General features: G+C 35.7%; 1 protein-coding gene across 1 annotated transcript in view; it reads left to right on the forward strand.

Annotated features, from left to right (window-relative positions):
* RNF17 (ring finger protein 17) overlaps positions 1-23,192 on the forward strand; it is a 133,202-nt gene that overhangs the window by 25,488 nt on the left and 84,522 nt on the right. Inside the window, exons 7-12 of the mRNA XM_032838269.1 lie at positions 10,667-10,838; positions 12,290-12,366; positions 12,922-12,996; positions 16,983-17,290; positions 19,633-19,791; positions 22,317-22,506. Of these exons, the coding sequence (XP_032694160.1) occupies positions 10,667-10,838; positions 12,290-12,366; positions 12,922-12,996; positions 16,983-17,290; positions 19,633-19,791; positions 22,317-22,506 (981 nt within the window). The remainder of the gene's footprint in view (positions 1-10,666; positions 10,839-12,289; positions 12,367-12,921; positions 12,997-16,982; positions 17,291-19,632; positions 19,792-22,316; positions 22,507-23,192) is intronic.

Below are 23,192 nucleotides of genomic sequence, written 5' to 3' on the forward strand. Positions count from 1 at the left end.
TGTGTCTGTTAGCCATTTGTAAGTCTTCTTTGGAGAAGTATCTGTTCATATCTTCTACCCATTTTTTGACATGATTATCTGTTTTTTGAGTGTTGAGTTTGAGGAGTTCTTTATAGATCTTGGATATCAGCCCTTTGTCTGTGGTGTGATTTGCAAATATCTTCTCCCATTGAGTGGGTTGCCTCTTTGTTTTGTTGACTGTTTCCTTTGCTGTGCAGAAGCTTTTGATCTTGATGAAGTCCCAAAAGTTCATTTTTGCTTTTGTTTCCTTTGCCTTTGGAGACATGTCTTGGAAGAAGTTGTTGTAGCTGAAGTTGAAGAGATTACTGCCCATGTTCTCTAGGATGTTGACAGATTCCTGCCTCACGTTGAGGTCTTTTATCCGTTTTGAGTTTGTTTATGGTGTAAGACAATGGTCAAGCTTCATTCTTCTATACATAGCTGTCCAATTTTCCCAGCACCATTTATTGAAGAGACTTTTTTCCACTGTATATTTTTTCTTGCTTTTTCGAAGATTAGTTGACCATAGAGTTGTGGGTCCACATCTGGGCTCTCTACTCTCTTTCACTGGTCTGTGTGTCTGTTTTTGTGCCAGTATCATGCTGTCTTGGTGATTACAGCTTTGTAGTAAAGCTTGAAATCAGGCAACGTGATGCCCCCAGTTTTGTTTCTCTTTTTCAACGTTTCCTTAACAATTTGGGGTCTCTTCTGGTTCCATACAAATTTTCGGATTGTTTGTTCCAGCATTTTGAAAAATGCTAGTGGAATTTTGATCCAGATGGCATTGAAAGTATAGATTGCTGCAGGCAGTATAGATATTTTAACAATGTTTATTTTTCCGATCCATGAGCATGGAATGCTTTTCCATCTTTTTCTGTCTTCTTCAGTTTCTTTCATGAGTGTTCGTAGTTCCTCGAGTACAGGTCCTTTACCTCTTTGGTTAGGTTTACTCCCAGGATCTTATGGTTCTTGGTGCTATAGTAAATGGAATCAATTCTCTAATTTCTCTTTCTACAGTTACTTTGCTAGTATATAAGAAAGCAACCAATTTCTGTTACACTGATTTTGTGACCTGCCACATTACTGAATTGCTGTATGAGTTCTAGTAGTTTGGGGGTGGAGTCTTTCGGTTTTTCCACATAGAGTATCATGTCATCTGCAAAGAGAGTGAGTTTGAATTCTTCCCAGTTTGAATACCTCTTAATTTCTTTTTGTTGTCTGATTGCTGTTGCTAGGACTTCTCGTACTATGTTGAACAACAGTGGCAAGAGTGAGCATCCTTGTCTTGTTCCTGATCTCAAAGGCTGTCAGCTTTTCCCCATTGAGAATGATATTCGCTGTGGGTTTCTCATAGATAAATTATGAAGCTGAGGAATGTTCCCTCTATCCCTATACCTTGAAGCGTTTTAATTAGGAGTGGATCCTGGATTTTGTCAAATGCTTTTTCTGCATCAATTAAGAGGACCATGTGGTTCTTGTCTCTTCTCTTATTGATGTGTTCTATCACATTGATTGATTTGTGAAATGTTGAACCACTCCTCCAACCCAGGGATGAATCCCACCAGGTCATGGTGGATAATCTTTTTAATGCACTATTAGATCCTATTAGCTTAGGACCTTGTTAAGAATCTTGCCATCCATATTCATCAGGGATATTGGTCTGAAATTCTCCTTTTTGATGGGCTCTTTGCCTGGTTTGGGGATCAGGGTAATGCTGGCTTCATAGAAAGAGTCTAGGAGTTTTCCTTCTGTTCTATTTTTTGAAATAGCTTCAGGCGAATAGGTATTATTTCTTCTTTGAATGTTTGGTAGAATTCCCCAGCAAATCCATCAGGTCCTGGGCTCTTGTTTTTTGGGAGTTTTTTTATTTTTTAAGATTTTATTTATGTATTTGACAGAGATCACAAGTAGGCAGAGGCAGGCAGAGAGAGAGGAAGGGAAGCAGGCTCCCTGCTGAGCAGAGATCCCAATGTGGGGCTCAATCCCAGGACCCTGGGATCATGACCTGAGCTGAAGGCAGAGGCTTTAACCCACTGAGCCACCCAGGTGCCCCTTGGGATATTTTTGATCACTGTTTCAAACTTGTTACTAGGTATTAGTCTATTCAGGTTGTCAATTTCTTCCTGATTCAATCTTAGAAGTTTATAGGTTTCTAGGAATGCATCCATTTCTTCTAGGTTGCTTAACTTATTAGCATATAACTGTTGACAGTAATATCTGATGATTGTTTCTATTTCCTCGGTGTTAGTTGTGATCTCTCCTCTTTCTTCCATAATTTTATTAATTTTGGGTCCTCTCTTTTCTTTTGGATTAGTTTGGCCAGTGGATTATTGATTTTACTGATTCTTACAAAGAACCAGCTTGTAGTTTCATTGATGTGTTCTACTGTATCTCAGACACTTCTCCAAAGAAGACATACAAATGGCTAACAGACATGTGAAAAAATGTTTGTTAACATTAGCCACCAGAGATATTCAAGTCAAAACCACATTGAGATACCACCTTACACCAGTTAGAATGGCCAAAATGAACAAGACAGTAAACAAGCGTTGGAGAGGACGTGGAGAAAGGGGAACCCTTTTACACTGTTAGTGGGAATGCAAGTTGGTGCAGCCACTTTGGAAAACTGTGTGGAGGTTCCTTAAGAAATTAAAAATAGAACTACCCTATGACCCTGCCATTGCACTACTGGGTATTTACCCCAAAGATACAGATGTAGTGAAAAGAAGGGCCATCTGTACCCCAGTGTTCATAGTAGCAATAACCACAGTCTCCAAACTGTGGAAAGAGCCAAGATGTCCTTCAGCAGACAAATGGATAAAGAAGATATGGTTCACATATACAATGGAATATTATGCCTCCATCAGAAAGGATGAATACCCAACTTTTGTAACAACATGAACGGGACTGGAGGAGATTATGCTGAGTGAAATAAGTCAAGCAGAGAGAATCAATTATCATATGGTTTCACTTACTTGTGGAGCATAAGGAATAACACGGAGGGCATTGGGAGAAGGAGAGGAGAAGGGTGTTGGGAGAAATTGGAGGGGGGGATAAACCATGGGAGTCTGTGGCAGGATATAAAATTAATGCACAGAAGTCAGTTGCATTTCTATATACTAACAAGGAGGCAGAAGAAAGAGAAATCAAGGAATTGATCCCATTTACAGTGGACTAAAAACCATAAAATACCTAGGAATAAACCCAACCAAGAGATAAAGGATCTGTACTCTAAAAACTTCAGAACACTGGTTGCTGGAGGGGAAGGGGGTAGGGGGACTGGGGAGGCTGGGTGATAGATATTGGGTAAGTTACATGCTATGGTGAGTGCTGTGAATTGTGTAAGACTGATGATTCACAGACCTGTACCATGGAAACAAATAATAATACATGTTAATAAAAAAAAATTAAAACTACAGAACACTTGTGAAAAAATTTGAGGAAGATACAAAGAAGTGAAAAAACATTCCATGCTCATGAATGGGAAGAACAAATATTGTTGAAACATCTATGCTACCCAGAGAAATCTACACATTCAACACAATCCCTATCAAACTACTGTCAACATTTTTTATAGAGCTGAAACAAATAATTCTAAAATTTGTACAGTACCAGAAAAGACCCCAAATAGCCAATGGAATGCTGAAAAAGAAAACTAAAATTGGAGGCATCACAATTCCAGACTTCAAGCTGTATTACAAAGCTGTAATCAAGACATATGATACTGGCACAAAAACAGGCACGTGGATCAATGGATCAAAATAAAGAACCCAGAAATGGACCCTCGACTCAGTGGTCAACTAGTTTTCAACAAAGCAGGAAAGAATATCCAATGGAAAATGGACTGTCTCTTAAATTGTGTTGGAAATACTGGAAAGCCACATGGAGAAGAATGTAACTTGACTATTCTCTTACATCATATACAAAGATAAACTCAAAATGGATGCAAGACGTAAGTGTGAGACAAGAATCCATCAGAATCTTAGAGGAGAACATAAGCAGCAACCTCTTCAACCTCAGCTGCAGCAACTTCTTACTAAACACGTCTCCAAAGGAAAGAGAAAAGCAAAAATGAACTACTGGGCTTCATCAAGATAAAAAGCTTTTACACAGCAAAGGAAACAGTTGACAAAACTAAAAAGTAATCTATGGAATGACAGAAGATATTTGCAAATGTCTTAGCAGATAAAGGGCTAGTATCCAAAATCTGTAAAGAACTTACCGAGTTCAACAGCCTAGAAACAAAAAATCCAGTTAAGAAATGGGAAGACAGGAGTAAACATTTCTCCAAAAAAGACACAAATGGCCAAAAGACACATCAAAAAATTTCAACATCCCTCATCATCAGGGAAATAAAAATCAAACCACAATGAGATACCACCTTGCACCGGTGAAAATGGCTAATATTAACAAGTCAGCAAACAACATGTTGGCAAGGATGTGGAAAAAGGGGAACCCTCTTAAACTCTTGATGGGAATACAAACTGGTGCAGTTAGTCTGGAAGGCAGTATGGAGGTCCTCAAAAAGTTAAAAGTAGAACTACTCTATGACCCAGCAATTGCACTACTAGGTATTTATCCAAAGTATAAAAATGATGATTCGAGAAGCACATGCATGCCAATGTTTACAGCAGCAATGTCTACAATAGCCAAAGTGTGGAAAGAACCCAGATGTGCATTTTTAATTTTAGCATGACTATATTTTAGTTCTTTTATTTCTACAATGAGGGATTCTCTAGGTCTTCTGTGCTTTTTTCAAGCCTACCTAGTATCTATAAAATTGTTGCTTTAAACTCTAGTTCAGATATCTTACTTATATCCGTGTTAAATCCCTGGCAATGAATATTACATCGTGTTCTATCTTTTGGAGTGAATGTCTCCATGTCATCATTTTATCCAGAAAAAGAACAGAAGAAAGAGAAAAGACAATAACAATGACAACAGAAAAGAAAAAAAAAAAAAAACACAAAACAAGAAAAAAGCAAGAACCAATCCCCTGCCCCCCCAAAAACTAGATCTTCAGTGTGTTTTGGTCTGCATGTTTAAAGAAACTTGATCCCAAAATAAGAAAGAGAAATTTTTCTATTTTTTTAAACTTCTGTATAGCATACAATAATATACAATGAAAAGAAAAAATGAAAAAATTATATATAATGTATATATAAACATTTTTAAAAAATAGAATTGAAAGATAAGAAAATAACTGAAAAAATAATGAAAGACTTAAAAAAAAAACCCATGGATGTTACATAGTAATGTTTTCCTCAAGAATTTTGCAGCCCTCTATAGTCAGTAAACTTGGTGCAGGCCAGTTGTCCCATCTGGTCTTCTGTAAGAGAGGCCCATTGCATGGATTCTCTAATGCCCTTGCCCTAGTGGAAATGCTCCTGACTTGTCAAGGGGCCAGGCACAGTGTAAGTGGCTCCAGATTCCACTATGTGGTGCTATTTTGCTCCCTGAAGGCTTTCAGTACTGAGTGGTAGGATGAAAATGGCAGCACCCCAGTCTCTAGCCCTGGTGTTGAAGGTTCATGCTCTTCACTCTTCAGTGAGCTCTCACAGAAAAGCAATCAATTACTCTTGTCCCCCTTACTTTCATCAGAGCTCTGTGTTCATCTGGACTATGAACATTTTTATCTCAGGCATGTAACTGAGTTTCAAAATTCAAATTTTGTGGACACCTGTGTTGTGAACCCACACTGTTCCTGCTTTGTGTGGGGGGGGGGGCGCAGGGGGTTCTCACCATGCTTCTGCCTTTTGCTAGAACCTTGCCAGGAAAGCGGTAGCAGGACTGTGCAGTGGGTCAGAGTTTATGGCAAAATGGAGCAGAAAACTGGTACCTCCACTGTTTTCAGCTGGCTTCCCTGTTCCTACACTTGGGATCTCCACCATATCCTCCAGTGTATCACCCCGTATCCAAGTCTCTGCACTTTCCAGAAAGTGGTCGCTTTTCTATTTATAGAATTGTAGCATTTCTTTTCTCAGATCTCTGATTAATTTCACAGGTGGTCAGAGTGATTTGATAGTTGTCTAGCTATATTTGAGGAAATAGAGAAACTAAGTGTCCCCTACTCCTCTGCCATCTTAACTCCTCTCCCATTTCAATTTTTTTTTTTTTGAGATTTTGTTTATTTATTTGACAGAGATCACAAGTAGGCAGAGAGGCAGGCAGTGGGAGAGGGTGAAGCAGGCTCCCTGCCGAGCAGAGAGCCTGATGTGAGACTCTCGATCCCAGGACTCTGGGATCATGACCTGAGCCGAAGGCAGAGGCTTTGACCCACTGAGCCACCCAGGCGTCCCTCCCATTTCAATTTTTCAAATTTCTGTTTTGCATTTGTCTCAAGATATTTTCCTAGTGTTATTTTTTGTTTAACCTATTTGTGTTTAGGAGTATGTTATTTAGTTTCCAAATATTTTTCATTTCCTTCTTGTTAATGTTTTCTAGTTTCTTTCCATTGTGACCAGAAAAGATGCTTTGTATGCTTTTGGGTTTTTTTTAAGTTGGGTTTTTAAAAGACTTGATTTTTGACCTAACATATGATCTAACCTGGAGGATATTCCACGTATGGTTGAGAGAAGTGTGTATTCTTTGTTGTTGGGTGGATTTTTCTCTTTATGCCAGTTAGGTGCAATTGATCTGTGATGTTAAGTAGTCTACTTTTTATTGATACTCTATAAGGTTTTCCCATTTATTATCAGAAGTAGGAAGTAGGATATTGAGGTCTCCACCTATTATTATAGTGTTATTTCTCCCTTAGATATTGTCAGTGTTTGTGTCATGTATTTTAGAGCTCTTGAATTTGGTGCGTACATGTGTTATAATTGTATATTCTTGATGTTCTGTTAATATATAATGTCCTTTTTCTCTTGTAACAGTTTTTTTTTAAGATTTTATTTATTTATTTGACAGAGAGAAAGATCACAAGTAGTCAGAGAGAGAGGGGGAAGCAGGCTCCCCAAAGAGCAGAGAGCCCCATGCGGTGCTCAATCCCAGTACCCTGAGACCATGACCTGAGCTGAAGGCAGAGGCTTAACCCACTGAGCCACCCAGGCGCCCCATCTTGTAACAGTTTTTGACTTAGTTTATTTTGTCTAATATTAGCATAGTTCTCCTTTGATTACTCTTTCTACAGAGTGCCTTTTTTCATCTTTTCACCTTCATTCTACGTATATCTATAGATCTAAAATGAGTATCTTGTAGACCTAAATATGTTGTCATTTTTTGAACTCTAGTCCTCTACTCTGTGCCTTTTGATTCTGAAATGTAATCCATTTACTTTTAAATTAATTATCAATAAAGAAGGACTTTTGTCATGTTTTCAATGTTTTAGAGCCTTTTATCATTCACTTCTATTACTACCTTCTTCTGTTTGCTTGACTTTTTTGTAGTGACATATTTTGATTGCCTTCTCATTTTTTTGCATATTCTATAGTTATATTGTAGTTACCATGGAGATTACATATAACATATTAAAGTTATAACAATCTATTTTGAATTGATATCAGCTTAACTGGATTGTAGGTTAAAAACTCCTTTACGTCTACTTCCCCTCTGTTTCACAATTTCACAGTTACATCTTCATACATCATGTACCCATTAACACAGATTTTAGTCATTTTATGTATTTGTCCTTTAAATCCTGTAAAATATAAATGTGGAGTTATAAGCCAAAACTAGATTTTATATTTGATGAAATCAAATATAAATAATACTAGATTTTATATTTGCCTGTGTATATACCTTTACCAAGTACAAGTTGCTGTCTCTTCTCATTTTATTTTAACCTGAAGAACTTTGTTTAGCATTTCTTAGAGGACAAGTATATCAGTCCTGAACTCCCTCAGCTTTTCTTTATCTGGGAATATTTTAACTTTTCCCTTATCTTTTAAAGGACAGTTTTACTAGTTATAGAAGTCTCAATTGGCAGGCTTTTCCTTTCAACACTTTATTTTTTAGAGAATTCAGGGAAGGGACAGCAAGAGTGGGTGAAGGACAATTCTAAGCAGGCTCCACACCCAGTGCAGAGCCCAAAATGGGGCTTGATCTCATGACTCTGAGATCACGATCTGAACTGAAATCAAGAGTTGGGTGCTGAACCAACTGAGCCATCCAGGCACCCCTCCACACTTTTGATATGTCATCCCATCACCTCCTGGCCTCTAAGTTTTCTGCTGAGAAATTGGCTGATAATCTTACTGAGGAGTCCTTGTATGTGACAAATTGCATTTCTCTTAATGCTTTCAGGGTTCTCTATTTGTCTTCCAACAGTTTGGTTATATTGTGTCTCTTCTACATTTATATCTTTGGTTTCTTGGACCTGTCAGTTTATGTATTTTATCTAATTTATCTAATTTTGGAAGTCTTTAGTCTTTAGTCCCCGAATAATTTCTCTGCACCTTTTTCTTCCTCTCCTGCTTTTGGGACTCATGTAATGCATATGTTGCTTTTCTTGAGAGAATCCTTTAAGTCTCTTAGATTCTGTTCACTTCTCTTCATTATTTTTTTCTTTCTGTTCCTCAAACTCTGTAATTTCAGTTGTCCTATCTTCAGATTTGCTAATTCTTTCTTTTTTTTTTTTAAAGATTTTATTTATTTATTTGACAGATCACAAGTAGACAGAGAGGCAGGCAGAGAGAAGGAGGGAAGCAGGCTCCCTGCTGAGCAGAGAGCCCGATGCGGACTCGATCCCAGGACCCTGAGATCATGACCTGAGCCGAAGGCAGCGGCTTAACCCACTGAGCCACCTAGGCACCCTGCTAATTCTTTCTTATTCCTGCCCAGATGTGCAGTTGAATCCCTCTAGTGAACTTTTTACTTTAGTTATTGTATTTTTGAGCACCAGAATTTGTTTCCTTTATATAATTTCTGTTTCTTTATTGATATTCACATTTTGGTCTTTCATTTTTTCCTGATTTCCTCTAGGTTCTTTGTGCATGTTTTCTTTTAGCTCTTTGAGCATATTTAAAACTATTGCTTTAAAGTCTTTAATAAGTCCTGTGTCTCTGCTTCTTCAGGAATTGTTTCTGCCACTCTATTTTTTCCCTTTGAATGGATCATATTTTCCCATGTCTTTATACACCCTTGGTGTTTTGTTGAAAATTGGGGATCTGAAAACACAGCCACCTCTTCTAGTCATTTCAAACTGGTTCTCTGCAGGGGCAGTCCTTCACTGAGTGAGCATGCTCTGAGCCTTAGAATCAGCATCAGGTAGAGGCTTAATGTGTTCTCAGGTGTTTTCTGACCATGTATCTTGCTTGGGCCTGAGTATGATTTTTTTTTATTCCTTTACATACACAGCTGCTTTTAAATGTATTCATATCTCAAAGAGTGTCACCCCAGAATTTGCAAGCCCCAGATGGCATAGTGTATGTCTTTACCTATAATTTCTTGCTCAGGAATCTATAGCTCTTAGTCTTCCTACAACCTTCCCAAGTACTGCCTGTTGCTCTTTACTGCCTCAGTTCCAAGTTAGGTGAAACAGATTAGATCCTCAGGCATTCCATAAACAAGTTAGAACATTACAGATGAAGTCTACTATGCTCCCTTGGGTTTGATGGAAGGAATTGAGAACTGTGCTGCTACTACTAGACCAAGACTGCACCATGCTGAGGAGAGGGCTGGGCAAGAACAAGTAAAAACACCATGGAATTTCCCACTCTTTTGAATATGGCTTTTTCTTGATTGGACATTTGCTTGGTTGCTGTATACCTTTTGTTTATTTTCCAGAGTTTCTATAAGACTGTTTTAACCAGTTTTTGCTTGGGGTTTTTTGTTTGTTTGTTTGTTTGTTTTTTGACATTTCCACTGGGTAATAAGGGCTGAGTTACCTAGTCTGCTGTTTTGCTGATATCAGTCCTAGGCATGAGTTTTTAGAAACCATACTAGAACTTACCAAAATAACTGTTTTTCTTCCCTAAAGAAATGACTTTCAGATTATTTATACAATTACCAAAATGGTTTTTGGAATACCTCTTCACCTTCAGAATCTATATCAAATTCTTGTTACTCTTCAGTGTGACAAACACTCCTTTTTTGGGGGCCAGATTTGATTTTGAGGAAATAATAGTCATTTGTTTAGTAATAAAAGGAGAAAGTTACACACTACGATTTTTGGTACAAAATTTTTTAATTGCCATAATAAAGTAATTCCATCATAGGTCCAGAGAAGATTTTGAGTAATGAGGTACAAATAATGGAGGAATCATTAATTGCCATTCTAAGTGATTACTTTGAAGACTATAGTTAATTGACACTTGTGTTCTGGTTTGGTGAAGTCTTATTTTAAAATCTCATATTTATGTAATTTGTGTCAACTGATGGAAATTTTAAAGTGTGCAGGTATATCTTGGTCGGAAATGAATAAAAATTGTTTTTGAAATGGCACAAGTAATTACAAGATAGGATTTCTCTTTTAGGTGGGATCATCTAGGGTATGTCTTCTATAGTTCTGTGACAGCTGTATCTGTGACATAATATCCTTCTACTTTTTCTCTAGTTATGCATACATAGTTTTCAATTATAATGTTTCAGTTGAATTGAATGCCCCTTTAGCCATGTTCATAAACAAGTGAAATTTATCCTTTTGATATCACTCAGTTCCTATAAACTCACTTTCATATGAACATTTATGAAATTCTGTAATATAATTTTGGGATCTTATATGAAGGAAGAAGAACCTATGTGAAGAAGTAGTAAGAAATACAGATGATTATCTTTCAAATGTAATAATGGCTAAAAGCTACATTGAAGACAAAAAAAATGATTTGGCTGCCGCTATGAAGATAGCAAGAGAGTTAAAATCAGCACCTTCTTTAAGGACTTATTGTGACCTCAATCAGGTAATTTTGACCATAATATGAATTTATTTCTGAGGTATATTACTTTACATGCTTTGGAATATGATATTTAAGACTTAATAAGCATTTATTTTTAGATTATCCTAACTTTTCTTGGCCTCAATTTAGAATTCTTAGTGTTTGAATTCTAAGATAAATATTAATAAATTTGTTTAGCCTTTTATTGTTATTTACCAGTTAGAGAAATGGTGCAGTAATCAGGTCTTTATTTATTTATTTATTTTTTTAGTAATCAGGTCTTTATAACACGTGATCTGAAAGCAAGTAGGGTGACATTGAGTTGGAAATTAATGTTCCTAGAACATTTGAATAAAAAATGAGAACATGTAAGGGCAGAAAACTAAATGGGATTCTCTTTTTTCATAAGCAATTTAGATATGACTACCAATTCTTGACTTAAAACTTAATTCAAGTTCTCATTCAGGGTTTTTTTTTCCGTTTTCTTCCTTTGCCTCCCTAAATGTGCAGGTCAAGAGACAGAGTGCTTCCACTATTTTCTGTCATCTAATAATATGCCGAGGGAGCACAGTTGGGCAAAAACAAAAACATGTTTTCTGATGAGATCGTTTGGCAAGACAGGATTAACCATCTTTTTTTTCTGATTTCTACCTTGCTCCTTTGGGATATAGATCCTGTTCTATAATTTTTGATTCCTCATGGCCTTTTCCCATAGATAATCAGGTGTTTGGGATGAATTGAGGTATAAAATAGAAGGCATTTGTTTATCTGCCTCCAAAATCTCTAAGTGAAGGGAGAGGAATTTGCCATCATCTTAACTTGGTCAGACCTCTCTCTAGCCATGGTTCTAAAAACAGTCATTTCCTGTGTATTACAAATGAGCCATTAGGAGGTGTAAAAAACTGTAAGATTTGGTATTCACCTGGGACACCTGGGTGGCTCAGTCAGTTCAATGTCTGCCTTTGGCTCCGGTCATGATCCCACGGTCCTAGGATCGAGCCCACATTGGCCTCCTTGCTCAGCAGGGAGCCTGCTTCTCCCTCTGCCTGCTGCTCTCCCTGCTTGTGTGTGTGCACATGTGCAGTCTCTCTAACAAATAAAATCTTAAGAAAAAAAGATTTGGTATTCACCTGAGATTTATCAAGAAGATAAGGCAAAAAGATATTGAGGATAGCAATGCAGATGCAAAGTGAGTATGATCAGAATTTTCTCTTCTTACATAGCTATATCCCATTTGTTAACTAGTATCTTTTGTTGTTATCTATTAATTTACATCTCTAAAAGATTTTAAATTTCTTGAGGGGAAAAATCTTAAACACTTGCTTGCATCCATTCCTTTGGGTGCCTAAAATTATATCTTAAACACATTAATTAGTGAGATGCTTAAAGGCTATAGTTTTCCTTGTAAAATCTTTGTGTCAGTAATATTTATTTTTAAAATTCACCTCTGAGTAACACTTCTCTTTTGATTCTAGATTATCCGTACTTTGAAATTAACATTTGAGAGTGAATTGTTACAAGTTAGTTCTCTAAAACGGAGGAACTCTCCCAAGTAAGTAAGTTATAATTCAGGAGAATCTAAAGATTAAGTATAAAAATGTGTTAGAGCCTAAATGTATTAAATAGCAAGCAATTATAAATTGAAAATTTGTGTCACAGATGTTTCCCAAATTAGCAAATATGTAAAATAAGAGTAATTTATGATAAATTAGAAAAATATGTTGTCTTGAGGTTTAATGTCAGTAACTGACTTTTAGAGAAAGTAATGAAGTTTTATTAGAATACTTAAAATGGGGACGCCTGGGTGGCTCAGTTGGTTGGACGACTGCCTTCAGCTCAGGTCATGATCCCGGAATCCCGGGATCGAGTCCCACATCGGGCTCCCAGCTCCATGGGGAGTCTGCTTCTCCCTCTGACCTTCTCCTCGCTCATGCTCTCTCTCACTGTCTCGCTCTCAAATAAATAAATAAAATCTTTAAAAAAAAAAAAAAAAAAAAAAAGAATACTTAAAATGTTCTTTTCGAGTTTTTAATATTAGCAACTTTTATTTGAGAAAGTAATACACTGGTATTAGAACATTTACTTATATGCTAATGTTTTATTTTAGGTTGAATATGAATTGTAATGAGATCATCTGTATGTTCAACAGTATGGGAAAGATTGAATTCGAGGACTTAACAAAGTAAGTATAAGAATGGCGACATAGGGGTGCCTAGGTGACACAGTGGATTAAGCATCCAACTCTTGGTTTTGGCTCAGTTCCTGATCTCAGGGATTGCAGAATCAAGCCCCAAACTGGGCTCTACATTCAGGACGGAGTCTGCTTAAGATTCTCTCTGCCCCTCCTCTCTGCACAGACACTCCCTCCCTCTTAAATAAATAAATAAATCTTAAAAAAATGACAACATGCCATTAATTTCTGAGAAGGTATAAGAGAAAAATTACCCAAGAGACAGGAAAATTGATGTATAGTGTATAGTATGTGTGATTTCAAATACTATAAAATAATATAAAGGGCAAAGGTTTCTATCAGTTAAATTCTAATTAATTTAAGAGTGAAAAGACCTAGAAGGGGTCAGTATTAAATGATAATATGTGTGAAAGTTATCTTTGAGATTCATTCATTCAGCCAGCATTGAATACTGATTTTTGTGCTAGGAACCATTATCATAAACACTGAGATATATGTCAGAGAAGTTACAATAAGTAGAGGATGACACATAAACAATAAAGTGAATAATTGCTATGATGGTAATATATGCAGAATTTAGCAGAGATGCAAAAGAAGTGAATAGTCAATTCTTTTGGGGATAACAGGACACTTGACAAAAGGAGAATTTTATTTTATCTATGAAAAATGAGTAGCAATTACAAAGGGGGCCAAAAGGGAGGCAGTGAGATAATGTGCTACATTCAGGGAATTGCTTATATAATTCCACTTGGCAAAGGATACATATAGGCTAAATCCTAAAGACTTTGTATGCTGTGTAGCAGCATTTGAACTTTATTTTCTAGATGCATATTATCCATTGTGGTAGCTACTAACCTACCACATTGCCCATTTAAATTTAAGCATAAATTAATAAAAACAAAATTAAAGGAAAAATTGGAAGGGTTCCTGGCTGGCTCAGTCAGTAAAAAGCATGTGACTCTTGATCTCAGGGTCATGAGTTTGAGCCCCACGTTGGGTATAGAGATTACTTTTAAAAAAAGGAAAAATTGGATTCTTCAATTGCACTAGCCACATTCAAAGTGTTCAGTATCTACATATGGTTTTTAGCTAACATATTAGACAGTGGCCCACATTTTCACTATTGCAGAAAGTTGTATTAGACAGCACAGCTGTAGACAGTAGAAACCACTAAAAGATTTTCAATGTGAAAATAAAAATAATTAGGTTACATTTTAAAAAGATAACTTTGGTGGCCATTTAGAGGATTATTTGGAAGAGTATGAGGCTAGAGGCTGAAGGATTAGTTGGGCTGTTGTATCAATAGTCTCAGCAAATGATGAGAAACCAAACATAGGTAATAGCACAGGAGAGCAGTAGATACAACAAATGCTAAATAGGGAAAATTGATAAAGCTTATTAATTGAACATTATAAATGAGGAAAAAGGAAGCATCCTCAATGATTTACAGGTATGGCTTTGGTGGTTAAGTTGATTAATTATGGTATTATTTACCAAGATTGGGAATGCAAGGAGAAAATTTAGGGGTGGAGAAATAGTGCTGAGTTATTGTTATTTACCAGATATCTGGGGAGAAATGTACAGAGAGCAATTAGCTGTATGGACTAAAACTAAAGAAGAGGTCTTAGACTTGATTCTGGGTTTAGGAGTAGTCAGAATATAGATGGTTTAGAAACCCCCCCCCAAAAAAGTAAGTTCATTCACTTTGTAGGTGGTATGTCTCCAGGGGAAATCATCCCCCAGGTAGCATCCACAGTCGTTATCAGAGTTTGGTCCACAGTCTTAAAAGTCAGAAACAGACATGAAGAGATGTGCTGCAACCCAGGTAAACTCCTATAAGCCAGGTTTACAAAACTGAACGCCAGGATTCCAGTTTAAATAGAATGCCAGACTATTAACTTACAAACAAATATAATTGCCACATGGACTGGAATACTTGTGTTGGCATTCTTTTCCAGCATCTGAACAGGCCTAAGAAATCAAATTATGAGAAATTACTTTGTTTGCAGTGTTGTTTACAATAAAAGAAGTAAGGTTAATCAAATAGCTTAATAGCATTAGGCCTAGATAGTACATTCCTAGTATGTTTTTTACTACCAGGGGAAAGTCCTTGCCAGAGCACTAGAGTACCAGTCCTTTGGCTCAAGTCATTTTTCCCCAGATACGGTGCCCTGTGCCATTATTTGTCTTTGTGACTTGACTTTTGCACTTCCATGGATAATCCTCAGCCTTCCCAATGAATACATTCTTTTAGATATTTTAATGACATGAATATGATTACTATTGAATATTTTTAATGTCAAAAACTATTCTTTCCTTTTGAGACTCTGCATTGATCTTGTCTTGATTTAAAGTTAATTCAGAGTAGTCTTAATTTTTTTCCTAGTTCTAAGGGAATGTATCATTACCGTCTGCTTCTACTTATTACAGGTGGCAATTAAACAACAGATTTGCCTGGTAAGAACAGGTATTGACGTAAATCAATGACAGTGCCCTAGAAAAATATTAAATTTTAAGACCAAGAAAGAGTAACCTGCAAAACAAAACAAAACTGAGAAGGAATAGGCGGAGGTTGAAAAACAAACAGGAGAAAGTAGTGTTCTAGAAGTCAGTGGAGTTTATGAGACTGGAGTCGGTTGACAGTGTTAAATGTCCCAGGTTAAATGAAAATTGTTATTAAAAAAAAAATCTAGTTTGCAAAGTAAGGTACATATATGTATCCTCATAAGGTGTTTGAATTCAACATGTATTTTACTTATGTTCAAAGCATACCTTTTTTTGGAAGAGACCAATAATATGTGTCATTGCTGAATCTTATTGGCTTTGTTGGTTCTTCTAAAATGCTTCTTAAATGATGATCTGCGATGAAGCTAAATCCATAATGGGTTAATTAAAAGACAAGCTTTTTGAGACTTAGTCTCATTTCTTTGATAGAATTTCTGTACTTGTCGATGGATAGCCTAAATCTGTGTGGATATGTGAAGAAGATTTAAAAAAAAAATGAAGTAAACCACATAAATTAACTGTGGGTTAATGGCTATTGAATAATACCCAAAGGATTCAGACTAATGGTGATTTTTAGGCCAGGTGATTGCTCAGGATTATATCCTTTACTATTTCCTATGCTTTATTTTTAGGCCAGTAAATTAAAAAAGAAATAATCATAACAACTTAAAAACAAACAGCTAAGCCAAATCAAAATGATTTCTTTTGAAAATCTATATCCACTGTTCTTTAGGACTAGAAGATTGTGTCATGACTATATCATGTTTCTTCAGTTTCTCATTGATTATACCTCTTGTTGACCTTTTAAAACCCTTAGGCTTGCTTAGGCCTGGGAATGAGCAAAAGTTTCTTTCTGGGTAATGGAAATGTTCTAAAATTAGATGGTAGTGATGGCTGCACAACTGTAACTTAGTAAAAATTATTGAATTTTATGCTGTGTAAATTACACATCAGTAAAACTATTTGGAGCACCTGGGTGGCACAGTCCCAGATGAGTGTCCAACTCTTGGTTTTGGCTCAGGTCATGATCTCAGGGTCCTGAGATCAAGCCACATGTTGGGCTCCACATTCAGCATGAAGTCTGCTTGAGAGTCTCTCTCCTTCTCCCTCTGTCCCTCCCGCTCATTCTCTCTCTCTCTCTCAAATAAACAAATCTTTAAAAAATATAAAGCTATTTAAAAAATACTTCTGAGACACCTATACAAAACTTTAGCTCTTTATATGTCTCGCAATATTAACTGTCATGTAGGAAGGAAATGGCTTGAAGGTAGATATAAAAAATTTATGAAACAACTTAAAGTAGCCATATGCCTATCTATTTTTTATTTTTTTCTCCAAATTTTTATTTAAATTCCAGTTAAATGGCAGTATACTATCGAGTTCTGGTGTAGAATTTAGTGATTCGTCACTTATATACAGTACCAAATGCTCATCAAAAGTGTCCTCCTTAATACCTTCTATTTTTTAAACAGATGTGATCCCCAAGAAAATGAAATGGGACAGACTGTTCAAAAGAAATACAATCATAAAAAGGAATTTTCCTGTTATGATACATACCCATTTCGAGAAAAGAAAAAGGTTGACATGCCTATTCTAAGTAATGAAACCTCATCACCATTTTTGCATCGGGAAGCCAGTGATGTGCATTCAGAAACAAAAGACTTCCAGCCAGAGAAAGAGGTTGTTGCAACACCATCCCCTAAAACCATTGCAGTTCTGCCTCAAATAGGATCTAGCCCTGATGTGATCATTGAAGAAATTATTGAAGAAAACCTGGAAAGTGAGTGAAAATTCAAAAGCAAGGAAACAATATGTCTGTAATTAGAAACAAATTAGTCCCTGTACTCAACAAAAACACTGTTTTCTTATACCTCATAATGAGTTAACACCTGTTGGTTCCTTACCCCTACTTTCACATTTTCTAAAGTTAGAAAAATTTTTTTATTTTTAGTGCAATAATCTAACCTCTGAGATGTAAATTTAATATTTGGTTAATTGAGGTATTTGACTTTCTGGTGTTCCACACATAAACTGTATAAAAGACAAAAATACAAGTAAGAGAAATATTTGGAGAGCAGTCTCATGGCTTTGTCCTTAAATTTAAGAACAGATTTTTAATAAAAAAAATAAATAAATAAATAACGGATTTTCTTAAATCTTCATTCTGAGAGATAGTCTGTTATAAAATAAGTTGACATGAATATAATAGCATCTGTTTTGTAACATTTTAATGTATCATAATAGTTTGATTAGGTTTACAGTGCTGGTATTCTCCCCATGAACTACTACTGTGAAGTTAGTATACTATCAGTCTTCTTTAGGACCATTTTCAAGTTCAGTTTTTGCTCTCTTCTGCCCTCCACTTCCCAATCTGTTTCATTGGCTGATTCTCCAGAACTTTTGAATGCAAAAAAAAAAACATACATTTTTGTTTGTTTCCATTGTATTATTACTGCTGATATCTCAGTGATTAAGAAACCTATCATGACTATATCTACTGATAAAAAGTAGTCTTATCATTCAAGTATTTTGCCAATTCAAGTACAGCTTTTTTTTTTTTTTAAGATTTTATTTATTTATTTATTTGACAGAGATCACAAGTAGGCAGAGAGGAAGGCGGGGGGGCGGGGCTGGCGGGGGGAGTGAAGCAGGCTCCCTGCTGACCAGAGAACCTGATGTGGGGCTGGATCCCAGGACCCTGGGATCATGACCTGAGCTGAAGGCAGAGGCTTTAACCCACTGAGCTACCCAGGCGCCCCTCAAGTACAGCTTTTTAAGCAATAGTGTGCCATTGTCAACCTAATAAAACTAGTACGATTGCCTTTATTTCCTATTTTGATGAAACATGCTTCACAGATTATCTTGTGGGAACACTTAGAGATCCAAAAAAACCTTTTCAGAAAAACTCATCTTTCCCTTTCGGATCAAAAGCAAGTACTTTAACAACTCTGAACTTGATGTTGTGGAGTTTGCTTTATGTAAAGTAATCTAATGTAGTGTGAAGGTAGTGAGTTAAATGAATTTTACTGTTAACTAAAACTTCTTCCTTTTAATGTTAAAAATGTTAGCTGTTACTGGCAAAAATATTTCTGAAATCTATAACACTTCTCTCAACTGCCTCCGTACTTAAACATATTAATTTCTTTACTCCATCCTCAATATAGTTATTCTTTTTGATCTGTATCAGACAGTTAAAATGATCCATTTGTTTTGTTTTTATCATCTATATTTACTGTCTCCAATTCCACATTTCCCTATTCTTTGTGTTTTAAACATTTTTACTAAATAAAACATCTACATTGTTAAAAAATCATATATTAAAATACTGTGAAATTTTCCCCTAACCTGTCCATTTCATTCAGTCTCTCCCTCCCTTCCAGAGTTTCTTTGCATATACATATATATAATTTTTCTGTTTTTGTACATGAAACATAGCATACCATGCACACTGTTCTGTTCTTTTAATTCCTTTTTTAACATTTATTCTGGACATCTTTTCAGTAGCTGCATTTGGCTTCGTTATTGCTATATACAAATATTTTTCTCTTTTATTCTACCCTCACCAACCCTGCAACCTTCACCAAAACACACACATCCTCCCCTAAATGATGCTCAGTACATTCACTTTGCACAGACATTTTTTTCACTTTTCTAAGCCAGATAAGATTTGTATTCAGAGTGTCTATGGGCTTATTCTTGGTTCTTTGGGTATAGTAGAAACAGGAGTTTTTGTGATATGCAAGAGACCTACCTATTATGAATAGAGTTCTGAGTTCCAAAATGTTCATAACTAAATTCTGATGTTTTGTTATAATGCTGTAGAGTTACAGCATATTTTGACTTTAGAATCTAATTATCACATGAACTACAATTCCATTTAACATACTTGACAAGTAAAATAAAATATTTGCAGTTCAGGTTGCTAAAGAATTTAATGTTGAAAGTGGGATCTGTTTGTTTTAGTGGTCTGGTTACTATTTTGGGTGTGGACTCTTGTAGGGCCTAAGTATTCTAGAGTTTTCAGTGCCACAAGACACTTAATATTCTTTTAGAGGGTATTGCATTCAGTTTTTATGAATTCTTTCTATGATTTATTAATGTGGTTTTAATATTCTTATCTAGGTTCTCCAGAGCTAGTTTTTGTAAGCCATGTAATACATCCTTGCCACTTTTATATCCGGAAATATTCACAAATTAAAGATGCAACAGTATTGGAAAAGAAGGTGAATCAGTTTTGCAATAAGAGTTTACACCTTGATCCTTCAGACATTTTGGAACTAGGTAAACAAATCTTATTCCAAGCTAAAGTATTAAGTTCATTTAAATATTATAGTATTTGGCCAACCCATGTAGACCTTTTATAATACGGATTTGTGCTCCAAGCATAAAAGTTTTATAATTACGTAATGTAATTTTATTTAGGTAAGTTAGGTAAATATTGACTGCTGAGTAAGGTATATACAAAAACTATCATTATGGAGTGAAAGTAGTTTTTTTTTAAGTTACAAAACCCTTCACAGTTTCCTTGTCCCCAGGGAAAACTGGCCCATAAGATGATTCCTTATAGTATAACTACAGTCCCTTGCTGTCCCACATGTGAATATTGAGGATGTCATTAAGCACTTAAATGAGGTGCTCATTTAACTCACAACAGTGTTGTCTATTTCCTAGGGCCACTCAGAGAGTAGTTGGTAAACTTAATCAGTCTATCTTAATTTTAAGGGTATGTGTAATTTGCCATAATTTAGGCTTTTATTACAAATATTTTCTTTATAACTCATTGACTAAATTTAATTATACTCTTGTAATAAGGTAAAACTATGATTTGATTTATTAACATAGTGAGAAAACTGTTCTCTTAATAGCAATCAATGCCTATACATAATACCAAAAATTATTATGTGTTTAAGGTTATGTAGTCGTTCTTTAAGAATGTGATTAACTCTTAGCTCATCTGTGTGGCTTATCAGAATATCCAAAATCGGGACGCCTGGGTGGCTCAGTTGGTTAAGCAGCTGCCTTCGGCTCAGGTCATGATCCCAGCGTCCTGGGATCGAGTCCCACATCGGGCTCCTTGCTCTGCAGGGAGCCTGCTTCTCCCTCTGCCTCTGCCTGCCATTCTGTCTGCCTGTGCTCGCGCGCTCTCTCTCATAAATAAATAAAATCTTTAAAAAAAAAAAAAGAATATCCAAAATCTAGGTTTATCATACACTTCTGACAAAAACTGATGGTAATTTTAAACTTTAGAGAACAGTAAATTATGAGTATCTAAGAAAAGAAAAGTATAGTATTAAACATTTATGGCTACAAATATTTCTCTTAAAATTTAATACATGCCCAAAAGAGTTCAACTTAGATTGAGAAAATGTTCTAAAAAAGCCACAGTCATCCTTTGTTTTAAATTAAGTATAATTATTGTTTCAGGTAAATAAATTTACATGACTTGAATACTCATTCATATTTTAAGAAAGTGACAAGGAAAGAACTTTAAGATGCTTTAAGAGGCTATCCTCTTGTTCCCTTTTCCTACCTGTGCTCTTCATTATAAAGAACAAATGTCTTCAATAGGCTTTTATCTTACCTATAGTGAAAAAGAATAGTTTCATAGCATATAGTTTAAAACTCAGAATATTGGTTATGTGGTATATCAACATAAGAGAAATGTTGATGACAATCTTTAGGCCAGATAAACATTTTCATAGAACTAAAAGTTAAAAGGCTACCCTAATGTGCCTCTCAGCTATCCTGTTTTAATTAGCATATACAGAGGGGATTTATACAGCATCCCTCTGTATATAGTGAGTGGTGAGATCTATCAATTTATCTCTGATAGGTAGCTTAGTTGTTAAGAGGATGGGCTCTAAGACCACCTTTGCCTACCTGTGTGATGAAAGCCCTATCTCTATAGGGTTGTTGTGGGAGTAAGTAAATTCAAACACAGAACACTGAGAACATCACTGAGCTCATAGGAAGCATTCAAATTCGGGCCTCTTTCTTCCTTGACCTTTTTTTCCCGAATTAATTTGTAATTCATCTGATCTCTCTGCTGCTAGGTCCTTGGTTCATCTTCCTCTTCTCTGAACCCCATTGTGTATTAATTTAATTTTGGCATGTCATATATAGCCTTTCATTGTTTCTTTACTTTGATTCCTCTTTATCAAGAGAAGGTAATTGTTTCTTCCTTTATGCTACCAAATGATTTTATAAATTTCAGCATGTATATGTCTATACATGTATGTGTATGTATACATGGGGTAGAATGTCTTTATTGTTTTAAGTACATTTAATTGCCTATCTCTTTTCCTTTCTTGAGGTTTGGTTTGTTTTTTGGTTTTTTTTTGACAGAAAGAGCAAGATTTCAAGTAGGCAGAGAGGCAGGCAGAGAGAGAGGGAAGCAGGCTCCCTGCTAAGCAGAGAGCCCGATGCAGGACTTGATCCCAGGACCCTGAGATCATGACCTGAGCCGAAGGCAGAGGCTTAACCCACTGGGTCACCCAGGTGCCCCCTTTCTTGAGCTTCTTTATTGCAAGATAGTCTCATTCATCTTTGTTATAGTTCATAAAATATAGGTCCTCAATAAGAGACTGGTAACTTTGCATTTACCTCCCCAGCTACCTATATAATAGGAACTATCACAATATACCACCTTTATATTGTTCATAGCACTCGACATGTACTAAGTCTTCAGGAAATAAATTAATTAAAATTTCTTAGTGGTGGAACTAATATACATGTTCATAAATTAGAGCTAATTAGGTATTTTTCTTCATAAACACTGATAATGATTTGTCTTCCTTATTATTTAGGTGCAAGAATATTTGTCAACAGTATTGAAAATGGGATGTGGTGTCGAGGAACTATCACTGAATTAATTCCAATAGAAAGTGAACATGTTAGAAAACTTTGTAGTCCAACCAAATTCTCAGTCCATGAAGTTGCACTAATACAAATATTCATGGTAGATTTTGGAAATTCTGAAGTCCTTATTGTTTCAGGGTATGGTATTACATGTTCCTGGCCTGTTTGGAAACATTGGCTATCGGGGGCGGGGGGAGGTGAAATACTGAAGAATAAAGGAAATTGGGAAAGAATAGAAAGGAGTAATTTATCATTTTTTACTTCTAAGGCATATACTTTTTATTTTGTTCTCTTATTTGTTTTACTGACTACTAAATTAGTAAAGTATTATCATTTATTTGTGTTACTACATGAGGAGCTTGGAAAAGGAGTAGGTTTTTTTCTGTTATTTTGGAAAAGGAGCTTTTTGATGTATCCAAATTTAAGTACTTTTCTGTGTTTATTCGAAAGAGGGAATGATGCACAAAAATATTTCTTTTAAATAAAGTATTATAGTTAGCTGCAGGATGATTGAGTAGAATTTTAAATCAGATTTCTATAATTATTAAAGCTAACCCTAGGTACTCAAAAATATTTCCCTCAATCTTCTAGGAAAATAAAACAACAATAATAATAAATTAAAAAAACTGAAAATGTTTCTTTGGTAAGGACCCGTGTTAACTGTATAGAATGGTCACTATTTAATGGTTCTAGCTTTATAAATAAATAGTTTTCTGTTTGGAGGCATCATTATCATTATCCCCTTTAAGTCTAAACTTGAACAAATATAGGAAAGACAGATAAAGTCAGCTGAGATTTTATTTTATAGATAAAAGTACTGTCTG

The sequence above is a fragment of the Lontra canadensis genome, unplaced genomic scaffold, assembly GCF_010015895.1.
Source record: "Lontra canadensis isolate GAN:19392208 unplaced genomic scaffold, GSC_riverotter_1.0 scaffold103, whole genome shotgun sequence".
Lineage (NCBI taxonomy): Eukaryota > Metazoa > Chordata > Mammalia > Carnivora > Mustelidae > Lontra > Lontra canadensis.